The sequence below is a fragment of the Sphaeramia orbicularis genome, chromosome 21 (genome assembly GCF_902148855.1).
Source record: "Sphaeramia orbicularis chromosome 21, fSphaOr1.1, whole genome shotgun sequence".
NCBI classification, from domain to species: Eukaryota; Metazoa; Chordata; class Actinopteri; order Kurtiformes; family Apogonidae; genus Sphaeramia; species Sphaeramia orbicularis.
In genome coordinates, this window is record NC_043977.1 from 8,529,489 (window position 1) to 8,551,041 (window position 21,553).

The window sequence follows — 21,553 nt, forward strand, 5'->3', positions numbered from 1 at the left end:
AAAACTAAATAAAATAAGGAATTAGTCCCCGTTATATTTCTGTTGAAACCGGCTGATTCATCTGTCGTTATTACATCAGCCTTTAAAAACCCACCATTGCTCAAACTCTGGTTTAATTCTGGTTGTAAAATACAGTTTTCTCATTTTGTTGTCTTTGTGTTTTCAGTGATAAAGACCGGAGAAAGTGGTCTGACCGTGTTCAGGCTTCTGACCAAGGAGAACCGCTGGAAATGGGTCCAGGCCAACGCCCGGCTGGTCTACAAGAACGGAAAACCAGACTATATCATCGCCACGCAGAGACCGCTGCTGTACGTACCTTGGACTGACGTAGACCTGGAGGGTGGACCACGATCTGGGTTTCATCCAGATCATGGTCCAGAGTCTGGATGTTATGGAGATGTTGTGGATTCCATCATATTATGGCTCCAACGTGGTTTAGTTCCATCCATCCACTCCAGATTTGGTCCTTTTTACTTATTTTTGTACATTTACCATAGATCAGGGGTGTCAAACTCACTTTCAGGTTCCACATTCAGCCCAATTTGATCTCAAGTAGGCCAGACCATTAAAATAAATGTGTATTAGTCCATATTTTTCTCTATGTTTAAGTGCATTAAATAACATTACATTTGAAAATATTTACATTTACAAACTATCCAAACAAAGAAAACCTGAAAAAACAGAAGTTTCTTAAGAAAAATAAGCAATTTTGACATCATTATGCCTTTAGACGGTGGTTTTGTCTGATCAGGAGTCTGCAGAAGGTGTTTGTTGATCGTTGACCAGATGCTCTGTGTTGTCCATGAGTTTGACTTCATGTTAGTCTCATTCACAGCTTAACTCTGCTTCCATTAATAATAGATGAGTGTCAGGGTTGGGGTCAATGAAAAGCAGAGTGCTGATGGGAAGTTTTTGATGCACAAGTGTTTTAGACGGATCAGATCAGTTCAAATCAAAGAAGTAATAAGTACTGGACATGTTGATCCTGTTAAATGTCCTGATGGTAACAGTGTTTTCCATCTTTTCAGGGATGAGGAGGGAGGAGAACATTTACGTAAACGTTCCATGCATCTCCCCTTCACTTATGCCACCGGTGAGGCTCTGCTCTACCAGTCCAACCACCCCATCGCCACCTTTGGAGACGGAAGCATTGAGAAGAACGGCAGTAAATCGAAGAGGAACCGGACTGAGAGGCTGGTCAGGGACGGGCTGGACCCTGGTTCCCTCCTGGGGGCCCTCATGAGTCAGGATGAGTCGGTGTACGTTTGCCAACCGGCCCTTGAGCCCAAGTTATCGTTCCATAGCAGCTTCTTTGGAGACCAGCTGGGCTTCTCAGAGTCCAAACCCACCGGTCTGCACAGGAACTGGGATGCATCCAACAGCACCGTGGTGCCAGGCGTCTCAGAACCAGCCACCAACTTCGACCCACTGCTGGCCACTCTGGACTCCCTGTCCCTGGAAAACCAAGGTGTTGGGGATCCCGAAGAGGCCGGATGTTCCAACGGCGAGCTGTTTGGTGCTCTTGAAGGGCTGGGACTGAGCGCTGAGGACCTGGAGCTGCTGCTTCTGGATGAACGGATGATCAGGGTTGAGATGGACCCGGAGCACGTGCCCACATTGGACGACCTGCTGACCAACGATGAGATCCTCTCATACATCTACGACTCCATAGAGGGAAAGAACAACTCGACAGATCATGGAGGACAGGTGCCTCCAAGTAACCCCTCAGAGACCTCCTCATCAGCCCCTGAAAGTAACCCCATCTCTGATAATAATGTGCAAATGCAGTTTCCCCATCATAAGCCCCCCCTGGTTGGACAGGCTCCCATCATTCAGCTCTCCCAGCAGATGCAACAACACCTTCACATGCGATCGCATAAAGTAATGAACGACTGGGGCCAGCAGAACAACCACTTGGCTAATACGATAGTCAACGGAGATCTGCTAGCGTCGAATCAGTCTGTCCCCAACGGGCAGTGGACAGCCCAAGACATTCTCACTAATGCAGGGATACAACTGGACCCTTTTAAAACACAACAGACTCTTTTTAACGGCAAGGCCTCACAACTGGAAGGGGAACTCCAGCAGCAGCAGCACCACTACCTTCAGCAGCAGTGCCACACCAAACAGAAGGCGTCCAACCTCAACGGACTGTGCGGCATCTCCAGCACCAAGCATCCAGCTGGGAAATCAGCTTGGCAGGACTATGGGTTCAGCAACAGCGCCTGCCTTGACAACAGCCAAAAACCTCTTACAAACACCTCACTAGATTCTTGCATGGATTATAGCATGCCTGACATTGACAATGTGGATTACTCTGTTAGTGGGAGTGGCTTGTTGGGGAGGAGTGGGCAGCAGCATGGAGGCGAGTCCACGGTTTCCTCGTTCCAGGGGATGAACCACAAACTACAGCCGGATCAGATCCCGGTTCCTTTAGCTCAGGTCATCTCCAGCCTGTCACAGTGTCCACCGCCCAACGCCTCCCTGGAGCACATCCTGGGCGTGGCCAAGCCCTGCAGGCAGCTAGACCACTACGGCATGGTGACCCCCGAGATCCCCCATGACCCAGGTCATAGCAAGGTAAGGTCCGACGACACAAGTTTTATGTGTTTTAAAGGGTCGTAGTGTGTGATAGTAAAGCCTAGTGGTGGAGTTGCAAATTCCAACCAGCTCAACACCCCTCACCTCACCCTCCTCTATGGTGGCTCGCAAAAATCACAAAAATCCATGCTCTTCAATAGAGTTTGTGTATTATTTTCTCATTTTGTGCATTTTATTTAAGGGGATATTAACTGTGTTTCACGCTCAGGCACACTCAGTAATGTACATGAACACTGAATGCCACTCATTATAAAACAGAGGAAGAAGAAGTTGTTCTTAGTAAACTGCTGTAGATGCAGGTCAACATCATGGATCTCACTATGTCTCTATATATTAATGGTTCATTGTAAGAAAAATGAGCACAATAATTGTTTTTTTTAGCTATTTACATACTGATAACAGATTATTGTACATTTGGTAAGAACTACTATATATGTTATAAGTCGTTAGCCTCATGGCATAAAGTCATATTGTTGGCCAAGTGTTGATATCTGTGCAACTTTACTCTCCAAACACTGCTTATTCATTTTTCATCACTGGCTATGACCTAAAAAAATATGACTTAGGCCAGTGTTTTTCAACCTTGGGCTCATAACCCCACGTGGGGTCACCTGGGATTCAAAAGAGGTCGCCTGAAATTTCTAGTTATTGATTAAAAAAACCCAAAACTTACTGATAAAAAATATATGGTGAGTTGAAAGAGACAATCCCAATACATAAAAGACATGACAAACTGTGAGTGTGAAACTGCAGCACTGTGGTTCTGTTTTTCTGTCAAATGTTCATTGTGGTCAGTTTCAGATGCTGCAGCTCTTTCATAATTCATAGTTTGAGTTCTTGTTTGTTCAGTATTAATTGTCCTCCTTGTAAATCACAGCTGGACTGACTGTACATATCCTGACCAAGGAAAATCAAATTCTCCCTTTGTGCAGTAATCTACACCTGGCTTTACTGCCTCCGTTCAAAATAATATACATTATATAGAATAAATGTCATATAAAATTAACGGTTATTTGCAATAGAAGAGCAAACTATTACATGATCAAAAACAAATTAATTTTAGCAAAAAAAAAAAAAAGTCTCCGTTGTGAATGTCTGGGGTCACCAGAAATTTGTGATGTTAAAATGGGGTCACAAGCAAAAAAAACGCTGGGAACCAGTGACTTAGACAATTATCCTATGAGGCTAATGATGTGTAATCTACAGGCCTTGTGTAGAAATGCATCATGACAAGTCATGTAAAGAATACTGTTTTGCACATTTCCAGACCTGCTTTGGTAAGTGTGAAAATCTCCACTGGTGACTGAATTCAATGGTGTTTTCACAGCGTTACATTTCATACAGGATGGAAACATCCACAGACAATGAGATGGATGAGGTTATTGTTTCTCATCCTATTTATGTTATTTTCTATTTGTTGCATCTTTATTTTCTTCCTTATTGCATTTTTGACATTACTTTCGTCTTACTGCATCTTATCTTTTTATTGTGTCTTTCAAGCCATTTTCTTTTGCATCTTCTACATTGTTTTCTTCTTGTTGCATCCATTACATTGTTGTCATTATGTCAAGTTTTATTACATTATTTTCTTCTTATTGCGTCTTTTTTGTCTTTTTTCTTGTTGTTGTATCTTTTACATCAGTTTCTTTTTGTTGCATCTCTTATGTCATTTTTTTTTCATCACGTCTATTAGATTATTTTCATCTTGTTGCATCTTTTATGTCTTTTTTTGATGTTCTTCTGTTTTCTTCATGTTTTACAATGGTATGTATTTGTTGCGTCTTTTATATCTGTTATCCTTGTCATGTCTATTGCATTATTTTTTGTCCTGTTGTGTTTTTTTTACATCATTTTTGTTTTGTTGTGTCTTTTCTTTGTTGTGTCTTTTATGTTTCTTCTTGGCAAATCCTTTATGTCGTTTTTATGTTTTTTTATGTCTTTTCCATCCTCTTCTTAGTATGTCTTCTTCATCATTTCATCATTTTATGTTTGTTATGTGTGATTTTCACCCATGGATTCACGAGGAATCGTCATGTTTTAAGGCCTTTATAGTTTCAGCTGTTTTGGCAGAATTCACTTAGAGTTTGGAATAAATGCAACAACACAAAATACATATGATTCAAGGTGTTCAAGAGGTTTTATTGTCATATGCACAAAATAAAACCTAACAGTTACAATGCACACTGAAATTCGTACATGTTATCCCTCCTTCCACGGTAGAAAAAAATATAGTAAAAATACAATAAATATGAATAGAATAGAATTCAAACAGTAATGACTAATGTCATAATATAGTATTATATTGGGATAAATATCATTACATTGGTTAGTTTGGTTTAAATTGTTATCTAATATAAAGCAAATGTGTATTTCTGTTGTGGGTGTCAGAATGTGGAATTCTTTGACAATGGAAGAGAAAAGCTGTACAAATATTTTTCAGTTTAAAAGGTTGTATAAGAAGAGAAAAGAGAAGCTTTATAAAAACATGTAATGAAATAGTTTTACTTATGGATTTTGGATTTGTTTATTTCGTTGTTGTCATGTAAACTGTTTACTGTAATAGCTGTAAGGGTAACTTACCTGATTTAAGCCGATGTTTTAAGAAAGGGGCAGGTATTTTAAGTTTTCTTCATCCTGTTCCTTTCCAATCATTTAGATTAGAATGAATAAATAAACAAAATGAAATGAAATCTATGCGTCCAAAATGCCTCAGATGGTTTTTACTGGTTTTAATTTCTCTCTCTTTTTTATGTATGAATATGATTTTAAATGTACCTCCTCTAAATTTCTAAAATATTTTTCATGTTCTGACTGTAAATAATAATTTTCTACCACTACTAACCATCTACTTTCTTCACATCTCACTGAGGAAGAAAAATCACCCATTAAACTTTAAAGAAATACTGATGTTTTTATGTCAAACCCTCATGAACAGGACATCTTACAGCTGTAGACATGATATGTCCCAATATTTATGTCCATATAGTTTATAAACATTAACCATTATATCTATATAAGTGTCTGTAAACTGAAGTAAAGTGAACATGAACTGAATCCATGTTTCCGTTGACGTTCTGGTTTGTTCTCGACACCACAGATGGAGAACGGCTGCATCCTGAACAGTTCTTACCCAGGAGGCTGTGCTCTGCCCAACGGTAATGGAGTAGTGCCCCCTGCCGTCCAGATACCCGGCCCCGACGCCCTGTCCGGCCTCCCCGACCCCCCCGCCACCGGCTTCTACCTCTGACCCACCGTTCACGGCCAGAAACGGACCACCACTGGACCAGCCTTATGTAGAACCAGAACCAGAACCACAGAAACAGAGCAGACGTAGGCCTGGATGTTCGCACTGGTTCAATTTGACCTTTTCTTTTCTTCTATTGTTTTTTTTTTCTTTTTTTCAGGGTGGGAGGGTCAGAAACGTGTTGTCATATTATCATATGAGTCCTTTGTTTACAATGATGCAGTTAAATGTGCTCGGTTGAGTTTATTATAGAAGTTTTTACAGATGACTTGAACAAATACAAATACGTTCAGATACAAAGTGAAGCAAAATCACAGACTCTGTTTTATATTTCTGTCTTCATGTGGAGATGGAGCTACATTTTCTACAACGCTAAAAGTAAAACTCATTGGAAGGAAGGAAATATGGATAAATAACCCGATAAACCGTTCATAGAGTCAGGTTGTATATAAGACATCCTGTATAATAATTTAATTCTTACATGGTTTAGGCACAAAACATTTAAAAATCTGATTAAAAACAACAGAACAGATCAACAACAGATCTCTCTTTATGCAAAGAGAGATGCACTAAACTGTCGAAATACTCATGAAAAAACACCTCTATTAGATATAATCTCAGGTAAATGTTGTGTTATTGTGGTTTAAGTAGGTGATAAATAAGATACTCTTACAAAAAGACATTTTTTCCTGGTTAAATGAAGATTAAATTTTTTTTAAAAATCTTGGTGAATTAAAGGTGAAAATTAAAAATTAAAGCTGAGTTTTAACTTTAATTACTGCATTTATAGCCCCTAAACCTACCATGTATCTGGCTTTTTTAGAGCTGTTTTTATTGAACTACCGAATATTAAATGAGTAAAATACATGACAATGATATTTTACATAATATATGAGTTAATTTGCTGATTAAAATAGAAGAGACAACATGAACGATGACAACAACATAAGAGATTCCAATGACCATTAGAGTAATTAAACAGTGAAGCAATAGTACTTTGACTTAAAGTATCCAAGTACTTCTTCCACTACTGATGAGTACTGTATTTTACTTTAAATGCAGAGGTATTAACCTGAACACAGGTGCACATTTCAGGAGAATTCCAGGTTTGGTTTCTGGGTTTCTGGGTATGAACATGAATTATAGATTCATATAAAACACTACAGATATACTTTTATCTGCAACAAGGTTTTTATTCTGCAATAAATATGATCATTTAAATGTGTTTTGAGGCTGTAATATCCCTGAAAATAATCCCCAACTGCAGATATAGCTGTAGAAAATACTGAATATGAGCATAAATGGACGTAATCAGGCCTTCGAGTGTGTCAGGTCTGATTCTTGTGTTTTCTTATGTATTTACAGCAGCAGAAAAAATATCATCTTCGTCGTCTTCATTAGCAATTTCTTCAAAAATCTTCTCTGACGAAACTGCTGGTTGGATTCATTTCAAATTTTATATGTAGCTTCCTTGGGACAGTGTCTACAAATTTTTGATGAATTTTTGAAATATAAAAAATTTTCCTATACTTATAATGGTCTGTATTTTGATGGTTTATAACATGTAAATGGTTATAGATATCAGTATAGTTACTATTGATCACTGATAGGAAGTCATGTATGGACTTTCATTTGGGTCCATGACCTTTGACCTTGAGTGACCTTGAAGGGTCAAACACAAGATCACCAGTGTCTAGATTTCAACAATCTTCTCCAAAACTACTTTTCAGATTAATTTCAGATTTTTTATGTATCTTTTTTGGGACAATGTCAACAAAGTTTACTCACAGTTTTGACAAATTTATATATCTGCATTTTTAAAGAATTTTTCAAATATTAAAAATTTGCCTCATAACGGTCCATGTTTTGATGGTTTATAACATGTAAATGGTTACAGGTATCAATATAGTTCTTATTGATCACTGATAGAGGTCATAGAGACAGAACCTGACAACCTCACACATTCAGCTGGTATTGATTCAGATAGAACATGACACTGACATACAGGGACACTGGAACTATTTGTCCTGATTTCTTTCAGTATTGGGTCAATTTGCTTCACTTTGCATTTGAACGCACCATGAAACCACACCAACGCACACACTCCGACTCCCACGTCAATTTCTTTTCAGGGTTTTTTCCGCCAGGACGTCACTGCCTCTTTTATTTTCCTTCCTCATGCAACAAGAATGTAACCTCTCGGCGTTTAGGGTTTTACTTGTCAACAGTGAGATTAATCCATACGTGTTTGAAGAAAGTATAGTTTATAGAAATTATGGCTAGAAATATCCTGCACTTTATTTCAAGCACCCACTTTAAAAAAAAAAGCACATCTGTCGTCAGGGATACCAGGTGAGAAAAACAACAGACCCTGTAGTTTTTCTTTTTGTTTTAACCATTTTATTTTGAGGTACATTTCAGGTCGATGTCCTCATTAGCACAAACACTTCAACATTCGCTAGCATCGTCGTCTTTTTTTCTTTTTTTTTTTTTTTTTTTACTCCACTTGAATTATTATTTTGTTGTTGATGATGTTGATATTCCACCGGATGAGGTTTTTATTTTTCCTTCTTTGGGTCGCTGTGACTCAAACAGCAGCAGTTACCTGTTTTTTGGGTTTTTTTTAATTCTGTATTTATTCATGTCCTGCAGTGACTAAGCATTCTTGAGGTGTATGACAGTTTTCTTGTACAAAAGAGAAAATGTAACGCTGGTTTCTGTTTTCACTGAGCATTTGGTTGCACTTGCTTAAATGGGTGAATGCAGACAAACCTTCTTTACAGAGATTTCAGAGGAAAAGTCTGGACGTCTCGGGGAAAGATTGGAGAAGGGTGGACCAACGTCCTGTTCTAACCTGTCGATAAAGAGTTTTACAGTAAAATACTATAAATGTAACCAGTCTCTACCATGTTTTTTATTGTTTAAAAATGAAAAAATGTGACAGGTGATTCCGTTTATGGTCGGTCTGAGCTGTAAACACCCGGAGAATTATATGTTTTGTCACTTATTTATCGATTAGGCATCAACTGTTCAAGGTTTCTCAAGGGTATTGATATTTTTTGGCTAAAACTATACATTTATTTTCACATATTTTTAAGTTTGTCCAAAAAAAGGCAAATAGCAGGGAAGATTTTCACATTTATTAATAAAACATGGATGGATGGATGGATGGATGGATGGATGGATGGATGGATGGATGGATGGATGGATGGACGGGTGGACGGGTGGACGGATGTTGGATGGATGGATGGATGGATGGATGCATGAATGGACGGATGGATGGATGGATGAACGAACAGACAGATGGATGCATGGATGGATGGACAGATGAATGGATGAGTAGATTGCGTTGATACTTCTTGAATAACTCCATTTCCAAGAAAATCACTAAATTCACCTCAGTCTCCAACTGATGAAACTGTAGAATCTAGATCTAATAAAAACCTACAAAATGTGGAAAAAATGAGCAAAACATTTACATAAAATAAACTAAAAGAATAAAATAAACAGCAAAATGAACAAAAACAGCTACACTAATGAACAAAATCAACAAGAATTAATAATAAATCAACAGATGAACATCTTCTTTTCAGACCAAAACCTACTTTATGTAAAAATAAATCTAAATGTGCTTTAGTTTTTTACTCTAATGAACCACAAACAGAAGCTGATGCTCATTTTTCTCCTCATGTCCAACTTTTCCTCTAAAACGTTACTTGAACCCGAGTGTAGAAAACAAAGCAGAAGACTTTCAGGTCTTTACAGAATCCTGAAACCTACAGAAAACTCTGAAAAACCAAATGTGAGTATTAAAAAGAGATCTCTACTGGAAGTTCTGAATGTTTCTTGTACATAGTGAAGGTGGCGGGAAGAAGAGTAGGAACGATGCTGAAAAGAGATTTCCGTTTAATGTTAATGTCATTACTATTGGTATTAATATTGTTCTATGTTTTATGTTGAAATGTGAGACACACGTGGTTACATGTCAATCCAATCCCGTTATTTTTTTTTTCTACAGCAGAAATGTTTGCTATATTTAATATGATTGATGTGACTTATTAACAATGTGAAAAAGATGTGTATATAAAGGCAAACCAGCTTTGACAAATACAGGTATGTACATAGTTTTACGTCGACTCACTTGTTTCCAGCACTATTTTTAAGACACATCAGATCTTTAAGTTTTGTTTTTTTTTTTTTTTTATTGTAAATATTACTCTGATCACAAACACTGGACTCTATGACAGCCTGAAAACGGTGCCATACTGCTGAGACTTGTATAATAGCCTATAATGTCGGAGAGTTTAATTTTGTGGTTTGCTTCTAGACACAGTTTGTGGGACTAACAGGACCAGGTGTAGATGTTGCAGATGTTTTACCCGCGTCCTTTAACTGCTCGTTTCAGATGTTTGGTTTCTCTTTCGTCAAGGATCTGTGTAATCACGGTGAAAGCAATCACAGACTCGTTCGACTCCGACCACCTGTACGTTTCCTCTTTGAGGATCTTCCCAGGTTTTCTATTCACTTGGATCATATGCAGCAGGGGCAGCGGTGACTCCAACTGTGGACCCCCGACATGTGAAGGTGCTATGTGTAGCATTTGAACATTAATAAACCAATACCACATCGGAGCAGATATGTATGGATTATTGATGGATGGATGGATGGATGGATGGATGGATGGATGGATGGATGGATGGATGGATGGATGGATGGATGGATGGATGGATGTAGATGAGTGGATGGATGTTGGATGAGTGGATAGATGGATGGATGGATGAGTGGATGATGGATGGATGGATGGATGGATGGATGTAGATGAGTGGATGGATTTTAGATAAGTGGATGGATGGATGGATGGATGGATGGATGGATGGATGGATGGATGGATGGATGGATGTTAGATGAGTGGATAGATGGATGGACAGATGGATGTTGGATGAATGGATGTTGGATGGACAGATGGATGGATTTTAGATCAGTGGATAGATGGATGGATGGATGGATGGACAGACGGATGGACGGACAGATGGATGGATAGATGGATGTAGACGAGTGGATGGATGGATGTTGGATGAGTGGATAGATGGATGGACAGATGGATGTTGGATGGATGGATGGATGTTGGATGGACAGATGGATGGATTTTAGATCAGTGGATAGATGGATGGATGGATGGATGGATGGATGGATGGATGGACGGACAGATGGATGGATAGATGGATGGTAGACGAGTGGATGGATGGGTGTTGAATGAGTGGATGGATGGATGGATGGATGGATGGATGAGTGGTTGGATGGATGGACGGATGGATGTTGGAGGAGTGGATGGATGGATGGATGGATGGATGGATGGATGGCCCTCCATCTCTGCTTTCACGGCGTCTGTTCTTCTTCTTCTGTTGTTATTTTGGTAGCTGCTCTGGAGGCTGATGGCGGTGCAGATGTTAGTGTATAAATCACTCGCCGTCTCCTCGTCCTCGTTTTTCTGCCTCGTGTCTCATCAAACTGAAACTAAACAAACAGAAGGAACAACGTTGGCCTGGAGGACATTATTACAGAGAAAACCTTCTGAGTCAGATGTTAAATCACAACAAACAGCCAATCAGAGGCCTCCTGAGGACGAGGGGGCGGGGCTGAATCACCCCTTACATGTGAGTCTGTCACTGGGTTCATGAAAGTTCAAATACTTCTACTTTATTTGACTGTTTCTATTTTAAGCAGCTGATAATTCTGCTCAAACCCATCTCAGAGGTAGATGTGGTACTTTTTACTCTAGTTCATTAGTCTGAAGGTTTTATTTCGTAAACCCTCAGATGTTCAGAGCGGTGTTTCAGACCTCTGCCTCTCATATATTTATGTATTATTTATGTTTTTCTGTTATTTTCCATCAGTCTGCGTCAGGTGTGAACCTTAAGTTTCAGCTGGTTCTTTTTAAAGTCCACAGTTCACACTTTCTTTGAGATTTATAGTGAAAGTCCAAAATTTCTGATAAAATAAAAATAAGATGAACTCTGACAGAACTCAGGAAGTTTGGGTTTTTTTATTTAGAAAGTCAGTGTTTTCAGTTTCCAAATCCTTTTTTTCCACAAAAGCAACTTAAAACCTTTTATTCTAACATTATTCTGGTTGGTTTTCAAAGTATTTACTTATATTCATTATATTCATTCTCTGACCGTGGTATGAAGATCCAAATTAGACAAAAAGTAGATGAACTCCACTTTGTGTCTTTACAAAGTGCATTGATATCATTAGAGCAGGGGTGTCAAACATGCGGCCCCCGGACCAGAACTGGCCCACCAAAGGGTCCCATCCAGCCCATGGGAACAGTAAAGGGAGCTGAACTCATGTTAGTTCAGGTTCCACATTCAGACCGATATGATCTGAAGTTTAATAATAATAGCATAATAACCTAAAAATAATGACTCCAAATTATTTTCTTGGTTTAATGTGAAAAAAAAACAAAAAAAACTTTGTCTATAAATAATGACAGCTCCAAATGGGTCTTTTTCTTTTAGTGCAGAAAATAACATTAAATTATGAAAATATTTACATTAACAAACTAACCTTTAACAATCAAATGTGCATAACCTGAAAAAAATGTAGTGTCTAAAGAAAATTAAGTGCAATTTAACAGTATTCTGCCTGTTTCTAAATGTTTTGTGTGTCTCTCTTGAATATGGAACACATAATTGTAGAGTAGTTTTAATATTTTTACTTAAATAAAGAATCTGTGTGACTTTTTAGCCTTTGTACTTTGTTTCAAAAACAGGCGTTAATGGAGCATTTTATTGTAAAATAACAGAAAAAAAAAGTGGAATTTAGGATTAAACCCACAGCGTACTGGAATTATCAGCAGATGCTAATTGATTATGAACCTGTTATTTTCAATGAGCCACAAATCCACATGGAATGACTCAGTCTCCGTCTCCCTCTGCTGGTCACTTTGGGTACTACAGCCCATTCTATTATTTCATTAATGGTGTGAATAAAAACCCAGTCAGAATAAAAACACCTCATGTGTCCATCCAAGAAAAGACTCAGTTTTTAATCCTTGATAATATTTTACTCCAGTCCTTTTCTGCATAGATTTGAAAGTAAAATCAGGTCACATGATCAGTTTCCAAGATGGAGAGAAATAAAATAAAATAAAATAAAATAAAATGAAAACTGATCTGTCGCTTATGTCAGGTTGTTTTTGATGCAGACTTTAAGTGAGAAAAAGATTTAAAAGCTCATTATGGGTCTATTTTGATCATTTCAATAGTAATAAAAGCTCAAAAACAACTTCTTCAAAACAGAAAGATTTTTCACGGAACATTATTTCAGAGTTTTTCTGTGTTGTTTGCACTACAAGCAGTTTTCCATGGAAGTTCATTGTAGCCTGAAGTTTTTTATTGTGCCACAATTTTTTTTAGGTGTTGCATGAATAAAGAAGTTAAAGTAATTTTCTTTACACACACACTTTTTATATAAGGGGTAAATCCAAAGTAGTGATGTCATTGTTAGAGCAGATGGACGAAGCACCACTTTGTGGAATATTTATAACAAGTGCACATCAGAGTTTAGTTTAGTTTAGTTTAGTTTAGTTTAGTTTAGTTTAGTTTAGTTTAGTTTAGTTTAGTTTAGTTTAGTTTAGTTTAGTTTAGTTTAGTTTAGTTTAGTTCGAACATGCAACAGAATTAGAAAAAAAAAAAAAAGAATCCTACCTTAGTTCCTACAAATAAAACAGATTTCAGGAGAACATGAAAATAACATATATTGATGATAATCATATATTTGAAAAGGAGCGAGAGGAAGAACATAGAATATATAGTGGTCAAAAATAAATAAATATTTACAATTTTACACCAGATTAATGAGTATGTTATCTGTTTACTCTCATTATCATTTAAGAGTAATTGTATTCAAAGCTCCACACACCAAAGCCATGGTGTTATTTTTATAATCACTGCCTGCTTTGGGCTCATTGTCCACGAAATGGAACCAAAGAGCAAATGAAGCTTCAGCCAAAACAACTGGATGGAAAGATAAATAATAAAATAAAATCAAAATAAAATAAAATAAAATAAAATAAAATAAAATAAACAATGGGATGGAAAGATTCAATGCTTCATGAAGCTTCATCTGACATCAGTGTTGTCGAAGGTTCATTAAACTCAAATATATAAAATCAATTAACGAAGTCTCAGTCACAAAAACAAGTTTAAGTTTTATTCTTTCCCACCTCAAAAACTGCAAAAAATGTTTATTGAGAAAGTGAAAAAACAAAGTATGTAACACTGACTTAAGTATGGTTTATAAAACGTCATTTTTCTGTCATGACAGGTTCTGTCCACTAGATGGCGGCAGCACACAGCGGTCACATACAGACACTGAAGCACAACTGGTGTCCCAAAGCTTTATAAATGTGAAGAAAAGAGTATAAAATAAAATAAAATAAAATAAAATTGATGAAATGAGAAAATGAATAAAAAGGACCAAAATAAGAACTGAATCAACATCTTTTTTTATTTTATTTTAATTAAGATGAAAGACATATATTTCATTTGGGGTTAACAGATTGTCTCAGTACAAGATTCACAATAAAATAAATAAAAATTAAATAAATCCACAATAACTCAACATGTTATTCCTTCTTTTCTTGAGCTGAAAGATAAAGTTAATCTAAAACTGATATTCACAAATATCAATTAACATAATAAAGAAAAACAATTAATATCTGAAGTAAATCAACAAAACACAAATTAACCAACTGCACATTTAATAAAGTATTGACTGAACATGTTTACATGAATAAACTTCATCTGTACATGAAAGAACAAAACACAAAATGGACAAAATGATAAATATCTGCATAAAATCAATAAAATGAACAAATCAACAAAACATGCATTTGATAAAAAACAAACAAACAACACAACCAATAAACATTAAATCAACAATGTTTGAGTCAGTGTCAGTAAAAGCTTCATTAACATTAATGGATAGTTTTAATAAAAAAAATTATTGGACTTTTTCAGCTTTATTTATACTAATACCAATATAAATAAATAAATAAATAAATAAATAAATAAATAAATAAATGTATTGCTGCATTTATTTATTTATTTATTTTAACAGAATCAACCTCACAGATTATTTATTGTAAATTCAGTCATATTTTCAGGGCATTTGTAAATTTAAGTTTACTTTATTCTGTCGTCGTCTCCGTTCGTGGGCTTAAACATCAGTTTTATAAAGTTTTAACGCTGACTCTTCATCTTTTCCTGGAAACTTTTCTGACAAACACTGACATGTCTGTTTCCTTCAAAACAGAAAACATGTCTGTTTTTTTTTTACCTGGATGTTTGTTGTGTTTGTGTCTCAGAGGACGAGCAGGTGAAATTACACAATCAGATCAAAGCGGTGGAAAAAGGCTGACGTTTGGTTTTATTTGTCATAAAACTATTAAAGTTTCACCAGAAACAGAACCAGTGGGTTTATGAAGCTGTCAGTGGACACTGGGTCTGGTTCAGTCAGTTATGACACAAGGACAACGTCCTGCATTTACATCATTATTTATCCTCAAAGAAACAAGTAAACAAAGAAGATTAAAGGTCAACGATTCAGAAGATTTAACAGGAGGAAACTGAACTCATGTCCAGTGTCGTCCTCAGAGCAGAAAACTACATTCAAATCACTTTCAAATCCTTTTAAAATCCCATTCCAGTCAGAATAGTTGTGTTCTGTGGTTCTACCATACCAGACTGACTCCAGAGCACTGAGGAACACTGAACAGACTCAGTTTCCCATCATGCCTCTGTTGTGGATCTGGCCTGGTCTCAGTCCTGGTGGACAGAATTCAATGTCAGTCCTCCTCCTCCTTCTTCTTCTTCTTCTTCTTCTTCTTCTTCTTCTTCTTCTTCTTCTTCTTCTTCTTCTTCTTCTTCTTCTTCTTCATTTTTATTCCTTCTCCTCCTCCTTCATCTTCTTCTTCTCCTCCTTCTCCTCCTCCTCTTCTTCTTCTTCTTCTTCTCCTCCTCCTCTTCTTCTTTCTTCTTCCTTCTCCTTTCCTTCTTCTTCTTCTCCTCTTCCCTCCTCCTTCATCTTCATCTTCTCCTCTTCCTCCTCCTCCTTCTTCTTCTTCTTCTTCTTCTTCTTCATTTTTATTCCTTCTCCTCCTCCTTCATCTTCTTCTTCTCCTCCTTCTCCTCCTCCTTCTTCTTCTTCTTCTTCTCCTTCTCCTCCTTCATCATCTTCTTCTCCTCCTCCTTCTTCTTCTTCTTCTCCTTCTCCTTCTTCTTCTTCTTCTCCTTCTCCTCTCTCCTTCATCTTCACCTCTTCTCTTCTCTCCTCCTTCTTCTTCTTTCTCCTCTCCTCCTCCTCCTTCATCTTCTTCTCTTCCTCCTCCTTCTTCTTCTGCTTCTCCTTCTCCTCCTCCTTCTTCTCCTCCTCCTCCTCCTCCTCCTCCTGCTTTTTCTTCTCCTTCTCCTCCTCCTTCTCCTCCTCCTCCTCCTCCTGCTTTTTCTTCTCCTTCTCCTCCTCCTTCTCCTCCTCCTCCTCCTCCTCCTGCTTTTTCTTCTCCTCCTCCTCCTCCTTCTTCTTCTCTTCCTCCTGCTTCTTCTTCATTTTCTTCTCCTCCTCCTCCTCCTTCATCTTCTTCTTTAAATTCCTGACCTCCAGTAAATGTTGATGAACTTTCTAGAATCAGACACCATAGTGGAGGTAACATTCTGCTCCTTCACCACTAGATGTCACTAAATCCCACACTCTGAACCTTCACATACAATGAATCCAAAAATTACATCCAGATCCACCAGCTTGAACCCATGAAGTCCCAATCCTCAACAAAATGAAGTAAAAAAAAAAAAAAAAAAAAAAAAAGAATAAAAATAAAATAAGCAACAAAATGAAGAAAAAAGCCGATGTTACCAATAAATGAGCAAAACTGAAAAAACTCAACAAAATCATAAGTAACATCAAAAAAATGAGCCCCAAAGCTGGACAAAATTGAAGAAATAATAATAAAATAGGCAACAAAATATAGAAAAATAAACCAAATAGTAACAAAATGAATAGAAAAAAAACAAATTTAAAAAAAAAAATTAAAAAAAATTACAAAATAATAAGTGCCATTAAAAAATAAGGTCATGAAATACTTAAGAAAGATTAAATAGAGAGAAAAATTCATTTGTGAACGGCCATAAAAGTAGCTCTTAGCCTTTATGGGTTAAAACCAGAAGCAGAACAGACTTAAGTCAGTTTTATGTTCAATCCGTCAACAGCAGATGTTGAAAAAAACCAAAGGAGCAAATTAGAGACGACGCAGAAAACAGATAAAACTGTAAAACCCAGAAACCAAAGAGCGTCTAAATTACAGATGAGGAGCAGCTTTTTAAAGGTGACCTGAGTCCAAAGGGGACGGAGACCCAGAGTTCAGAACCGTAAAAGAACACAGGACCGGTACCATCTGAAGGTACAGGTGAAGAACCAGCAACAGAGGCAGAAGATACAAGGAGGTCCAGTATGTGGACAAAAGTATGTGGACACATTGAGTTCCGGTGTTTCTTTTCTAACAGGGGTCTGGGATCCAAAACAATAATGACTAATGTCAGAATATAGTTTTATATTGAGATAAATATCATTGCATTGGGTAGTTTGGTTTAAATTGTTATCTTTGTTTCCAAAATGACTCAGAGATGGTTTAGACTGAATGTCTCCCAACATCGATTTTGTTTTTCGTGTTTTTTTTTTTTTTTTAAATCCATGACTATGATTTTAAATGTTCTTTCTCTATATTTCTAACATATTTTTCCTGCTCTGACTGTAAATAATAATTTTCTACCACAACTAACCATCTATTTTCTTCACATTTCACTGAGGAAGAAAAATCTACCATTAAAGTTTTAGGAAATATTGATGTTTATAAACTATATAGACATAAATATTGGGACTTGGGATGAAAACATCAATATTTTCTTAAAGATCAGCATCAATTTTACTTCAGTTTTTTAAAAATCCATTTTACATAGTTTCTAACATCTTTTTTTATCTTCTTTAATCATATATATATATATTTTTTTTTTACATATATATTTTATATACACATTTTACGTAAACTGCTTCTTATTTAATCCTTCATTTTCATTTTTCGTCTTTCGTTGTATCTTATTTTATCTCTTATGTTTTTTTTATTCTTTTGGATCATGTTTGCTCTTTTCTTTTGTCTTCATACTTTTTTGTCTTTTATCGTGCTTTTATTTTACTGCATCTTTATTGATATTTTCACCTTTTTTTTTTTCATTGTTCAGTTTTCCAACATCTTTTTTCATGTTCTTTTGTCATATTTGTCCCTTATTGTTGTTATTTGCTACATATTTTGCATGACTTCTATCAAACTGCATCTTGTCTTTATGTTTTTACATCATATTTGTACTTTTTTTCTTATGTCTTCATGCTTTTTGTCTTTTATTGTTCTTTTATTTGGCTGCTTCTTTCATGATATTTTCATCTTTTACACTTTTACTTTTCTAATTTGTTGTTATTTTTGACTCATCATATTCTTTCATTATCATTCAACATTTTTTGCTGCTTCTTTTACCCTTTTTTTTTTTTTTTTTTTTTACAATAATTTTCATCTTTTTCACCTTTGTATGTTTATTTTTCTTTTTTTCATCATATTTTGTCCTTAATGTTGTTATTTGCTGCATATTTTTAAAATTAATTTCTTCTTATTTCATCCTTCATTTAAATTTTTCGTCTTTTGGTTGTATCAAATTTTATCTCTTATGTTGTTGTTTTTATCTTTTTACATCATGTTTGTTCTTTTCTTGTGTCTTCATACATTTTTGTCTTTTATCATGGTTTTATTTTACTGCATCTTTATCGGCATCTTTCCTTTTTTTGCATTGTTCACAGTTTCAACATCTTTTTTTCATCTTCTTTCATCATATTTTCCCTTAATGTTGTTATTTGCTGTATATTTTACATGGATTTCATCAAACTGCACCTTGTTTTTATCAGTTTACATCATATTTGTGCTTTTCATTGTTTAATTTTTTACTTTTATCATTTTTTTTTTAAAATTTTACTGAATCTTTATTGACATCTTCATCTTGCTGCATCTTTTATGGATTTTCCTCTTGTTCTGTTTTTTTTGCAAATTATTTAAAACCACAAAAGACTGTCTGGTTTCTTCAACTTTAACCAAAAATCACCAAAATTAAAACCATCCTGAACCCATTCTTGGTGCCCAGAGGATGAACCCTGCTCCATTGGCCTCCCTCCAGCGCCCTCTTTTGGATGAAATCCTCCATTTACGCACAGCAGCCTCCAGTGATGATGATGATGATGATGAAGATGATTATACTAATGATGTGGACAACAGGACAGTGGTTTCCAGGTCTACTGTTCACTGTGCGTCCTTTTCCAGAATAATTGTGAGGTTTTCTTTCCGTGTGGTGCGCGCGGGTCTGGAGCAGGAGGAGGGAGGGAAGAAGAAGAAGGAGGAGGAGGAGGAGGAGGAGGAGAGACCCTGGCGGACAGCAGAGGAGAGAGAGGTTGGACCGGGAACAATAGAGAGGAACGAAGCCAACGAAACACCAAACAAACCGAGAGGGCGACAGAAAGAAAGAAAGAACCCAGAGAGGAGGAGGAGGAGGAGGCGGAGGAGAAGAAGGAGAAGGAGCCGAGAACATGTAAGGAATACGGACGGCTGGATTTTCCGGAGCGGAGAGCTTTATTTCTATCTGTTCTTTGTGGATTGTATTGAACCGGATTCCGGCATGAACCCTGCAGAAGCGGCCGAGGAGGCGCCCAGCGACCCCGACACTGATGCCTTCTACAAAACAGGTAAGGAACGGGTGCGCACGGCTCCGCAAAATCTGCGCCAAAACCATCCGGAGTCTGCACATTGTCACACAAACAGAAAAGAAAAGGTGCAGGAAAACAGTGAATCAAGCCAAAGCAGGGGAGCGCACGGGGCTGTGCCAGATGGGACCACACCGGCAGGGTCCACAATGCGCACAAAAACCAGTCAATGAGCCGCAGTTCGCTGCTTTTGGGCGCATCGACTGGCCATTGTGTTGATGTGCGCGCGTCTTGGAGCTGTGCGTTCGTGCGCGCGTGTGTGTATGTGTGCGTGTGTGCGCGGGGCTGTGGGCTCGTGTGTCTGATGCTGAGGGGTCTCTGCTACAAAAGAAAGCAGGATCATGGAGGAAACACAGAGGATCAGCTGCTGGAAATGTCAGCAAATGTGTTCAAGATGCTCCGGAGGTGACCGAGCCCAGGCGCGTGTCTGTGGCCGGGGAGAGGCAGCCTCAGGCGGACACAGGAGCTGACAGCACCCGGGGAGAGCACCGGTTCTGTGTGGATCACAGCAGGGTGGTGTAATCTGATTTATGCAGATTGATTTCACTTGAACCTGCAAGTTGAAGTCTGAGATGGGCTGTTTAGTTTGAGAAAACTGCACAAAAATCCAAAACCTAGAGATAATCTGATCACTTATTGACTGAAATATGAGCCAAAGATTGTGATTTTTGGTCATTTTTAACCCAAACATACAGTTGCATCCACTTAACCTGCAGGATGTTAATGCACAGATGTCACTTGAGGCTTTTGGAGACACTGGTGGTCATTTTCCACTCATCAGTTTTGTCATATCGAGTTGTCTGAGTTGAAATGTGAGCAGTTTGAGGCGTGTGTTGGTGCTGATGGTGTAAATCCAGGTTCAGTTTGTGATACAGTGAGTGTTTCCATCTGTTTTTAGGGACATTTTGGTGACATTTGGGAGTGAATCTGGATCACTGCTGGAGGGGAGACACACCCGGAGTCTGTCTTTGCATCTGTTTCATTCAGTTTCATCCGTTTTTAGTGAATATGGTGTGTACTTAGATGTGAAACTGTCCAGGAGGGGTTGTGTTCACTGTGTGTGTTTATGTGTTTACGTGTGGAAGTGGAAGTTCAACGGTCCGTGAATGATAAGAAATCCGACTCACTGGAGTATGGTCAGAAGTTGGAGAAAAGTAGGAATCTAAATGATTTGTGTGTGTTGAATTGGATCTAACAGATGCTTTGTCATTTGGTCCAGATCCAAATGGTCTGTGTTCAGGATGGTTTGGAGTATTTGGCCCAACTACAGGAAGTTGTACAAGGAGAATAAGAACAAATTGAAGATGGAAGAAGATAAAAAATGAGCTGAAATAACATGTGGATGTCAGCCCTTTGTGTCAGATATGAGGACATGAAGCACATGTTAATAATGGTTGTTCCCAAATGAATTCTTAACCTTTCTTAAGTGATATATCACCATTTATTCAAATATTATCCTTTGTATTTTGCATGTTTCACTGTAAATCATGTATTTTTCTATGTTTCATTTCTTATATTTAATTTAGATGTTCATGAAAACCAAAGTTAATTCAAAGGTTGTTAGATCAAAACAGAGAAAACTGAAGAAAAAGTGACTTTTTCAGCAAAATCATTATCTGAATATAAACCCAGTGTGTCCATCCACTGTCGTTGTTCAAACTCCATGGGTTTTACTGGTGAATCAATGTAGAAGCCAGAAGGACATGAGTTTATTGTATTTGTGCCCTTAACCAATTTCATGTCATTTTCATCCATTTTTTTGTGAATTTTGACTTAACTTTTTTTGTTATTTTCTTCACTTTATGTTCATTCTTTCTATTATTTTGCTCATTTTACTGATACTTTAGTTTCATTTTC

The 21,553-nt window shown here is 37.2% G+C and overlaps 2 protein-coding genes across 2 annotated transcripts in view; both read left to right on the forward strand.

The window, feature by feature from the left end:
* The window catches only part of LOC115412156 (aryl hydrocarbon receptor-like), a 64,979-nt gene extending 57,755 nt beyond the window's left edge, over window positions 1-7,224 (forward strand). The window contains exons 9-11 of the mRNA XM_030124485.1: window positions 167-308; window positions 1,029-2,580; window positions 5,699-7,224. Coding sequence (XP_029980345.1) covers window positions 167-308; window positions 1,029-2,580; window positions 5,699-5,848 — 1,844 coding nt within the window. The 3' untranslated portion in view covers window positions 5,849-7,224. The remainder of the gene's footprint in view (window positions 1-166; window positions 309-1,028; window positions 2,581-5,698) is intronic.
* Window positions 7,225-19,380: 12,156 nt separating this feature from the next.
* The window catches only part of kalrna (kalirin RhoGEF kinase a), a 197,354-nt gene continuing 195,181 nt past the window's right edge, over window positions 19,381-21,553 (forward strand). The window contains exon 1 of the mRNA XM_030124714.1: window positions 19,381-19,678. The gene's annotated coding sequence lies outside the window, so the exon portion shown is untranslated. The remainder of the gene's footprint in view (window positions 19,679-21,553) is intronic.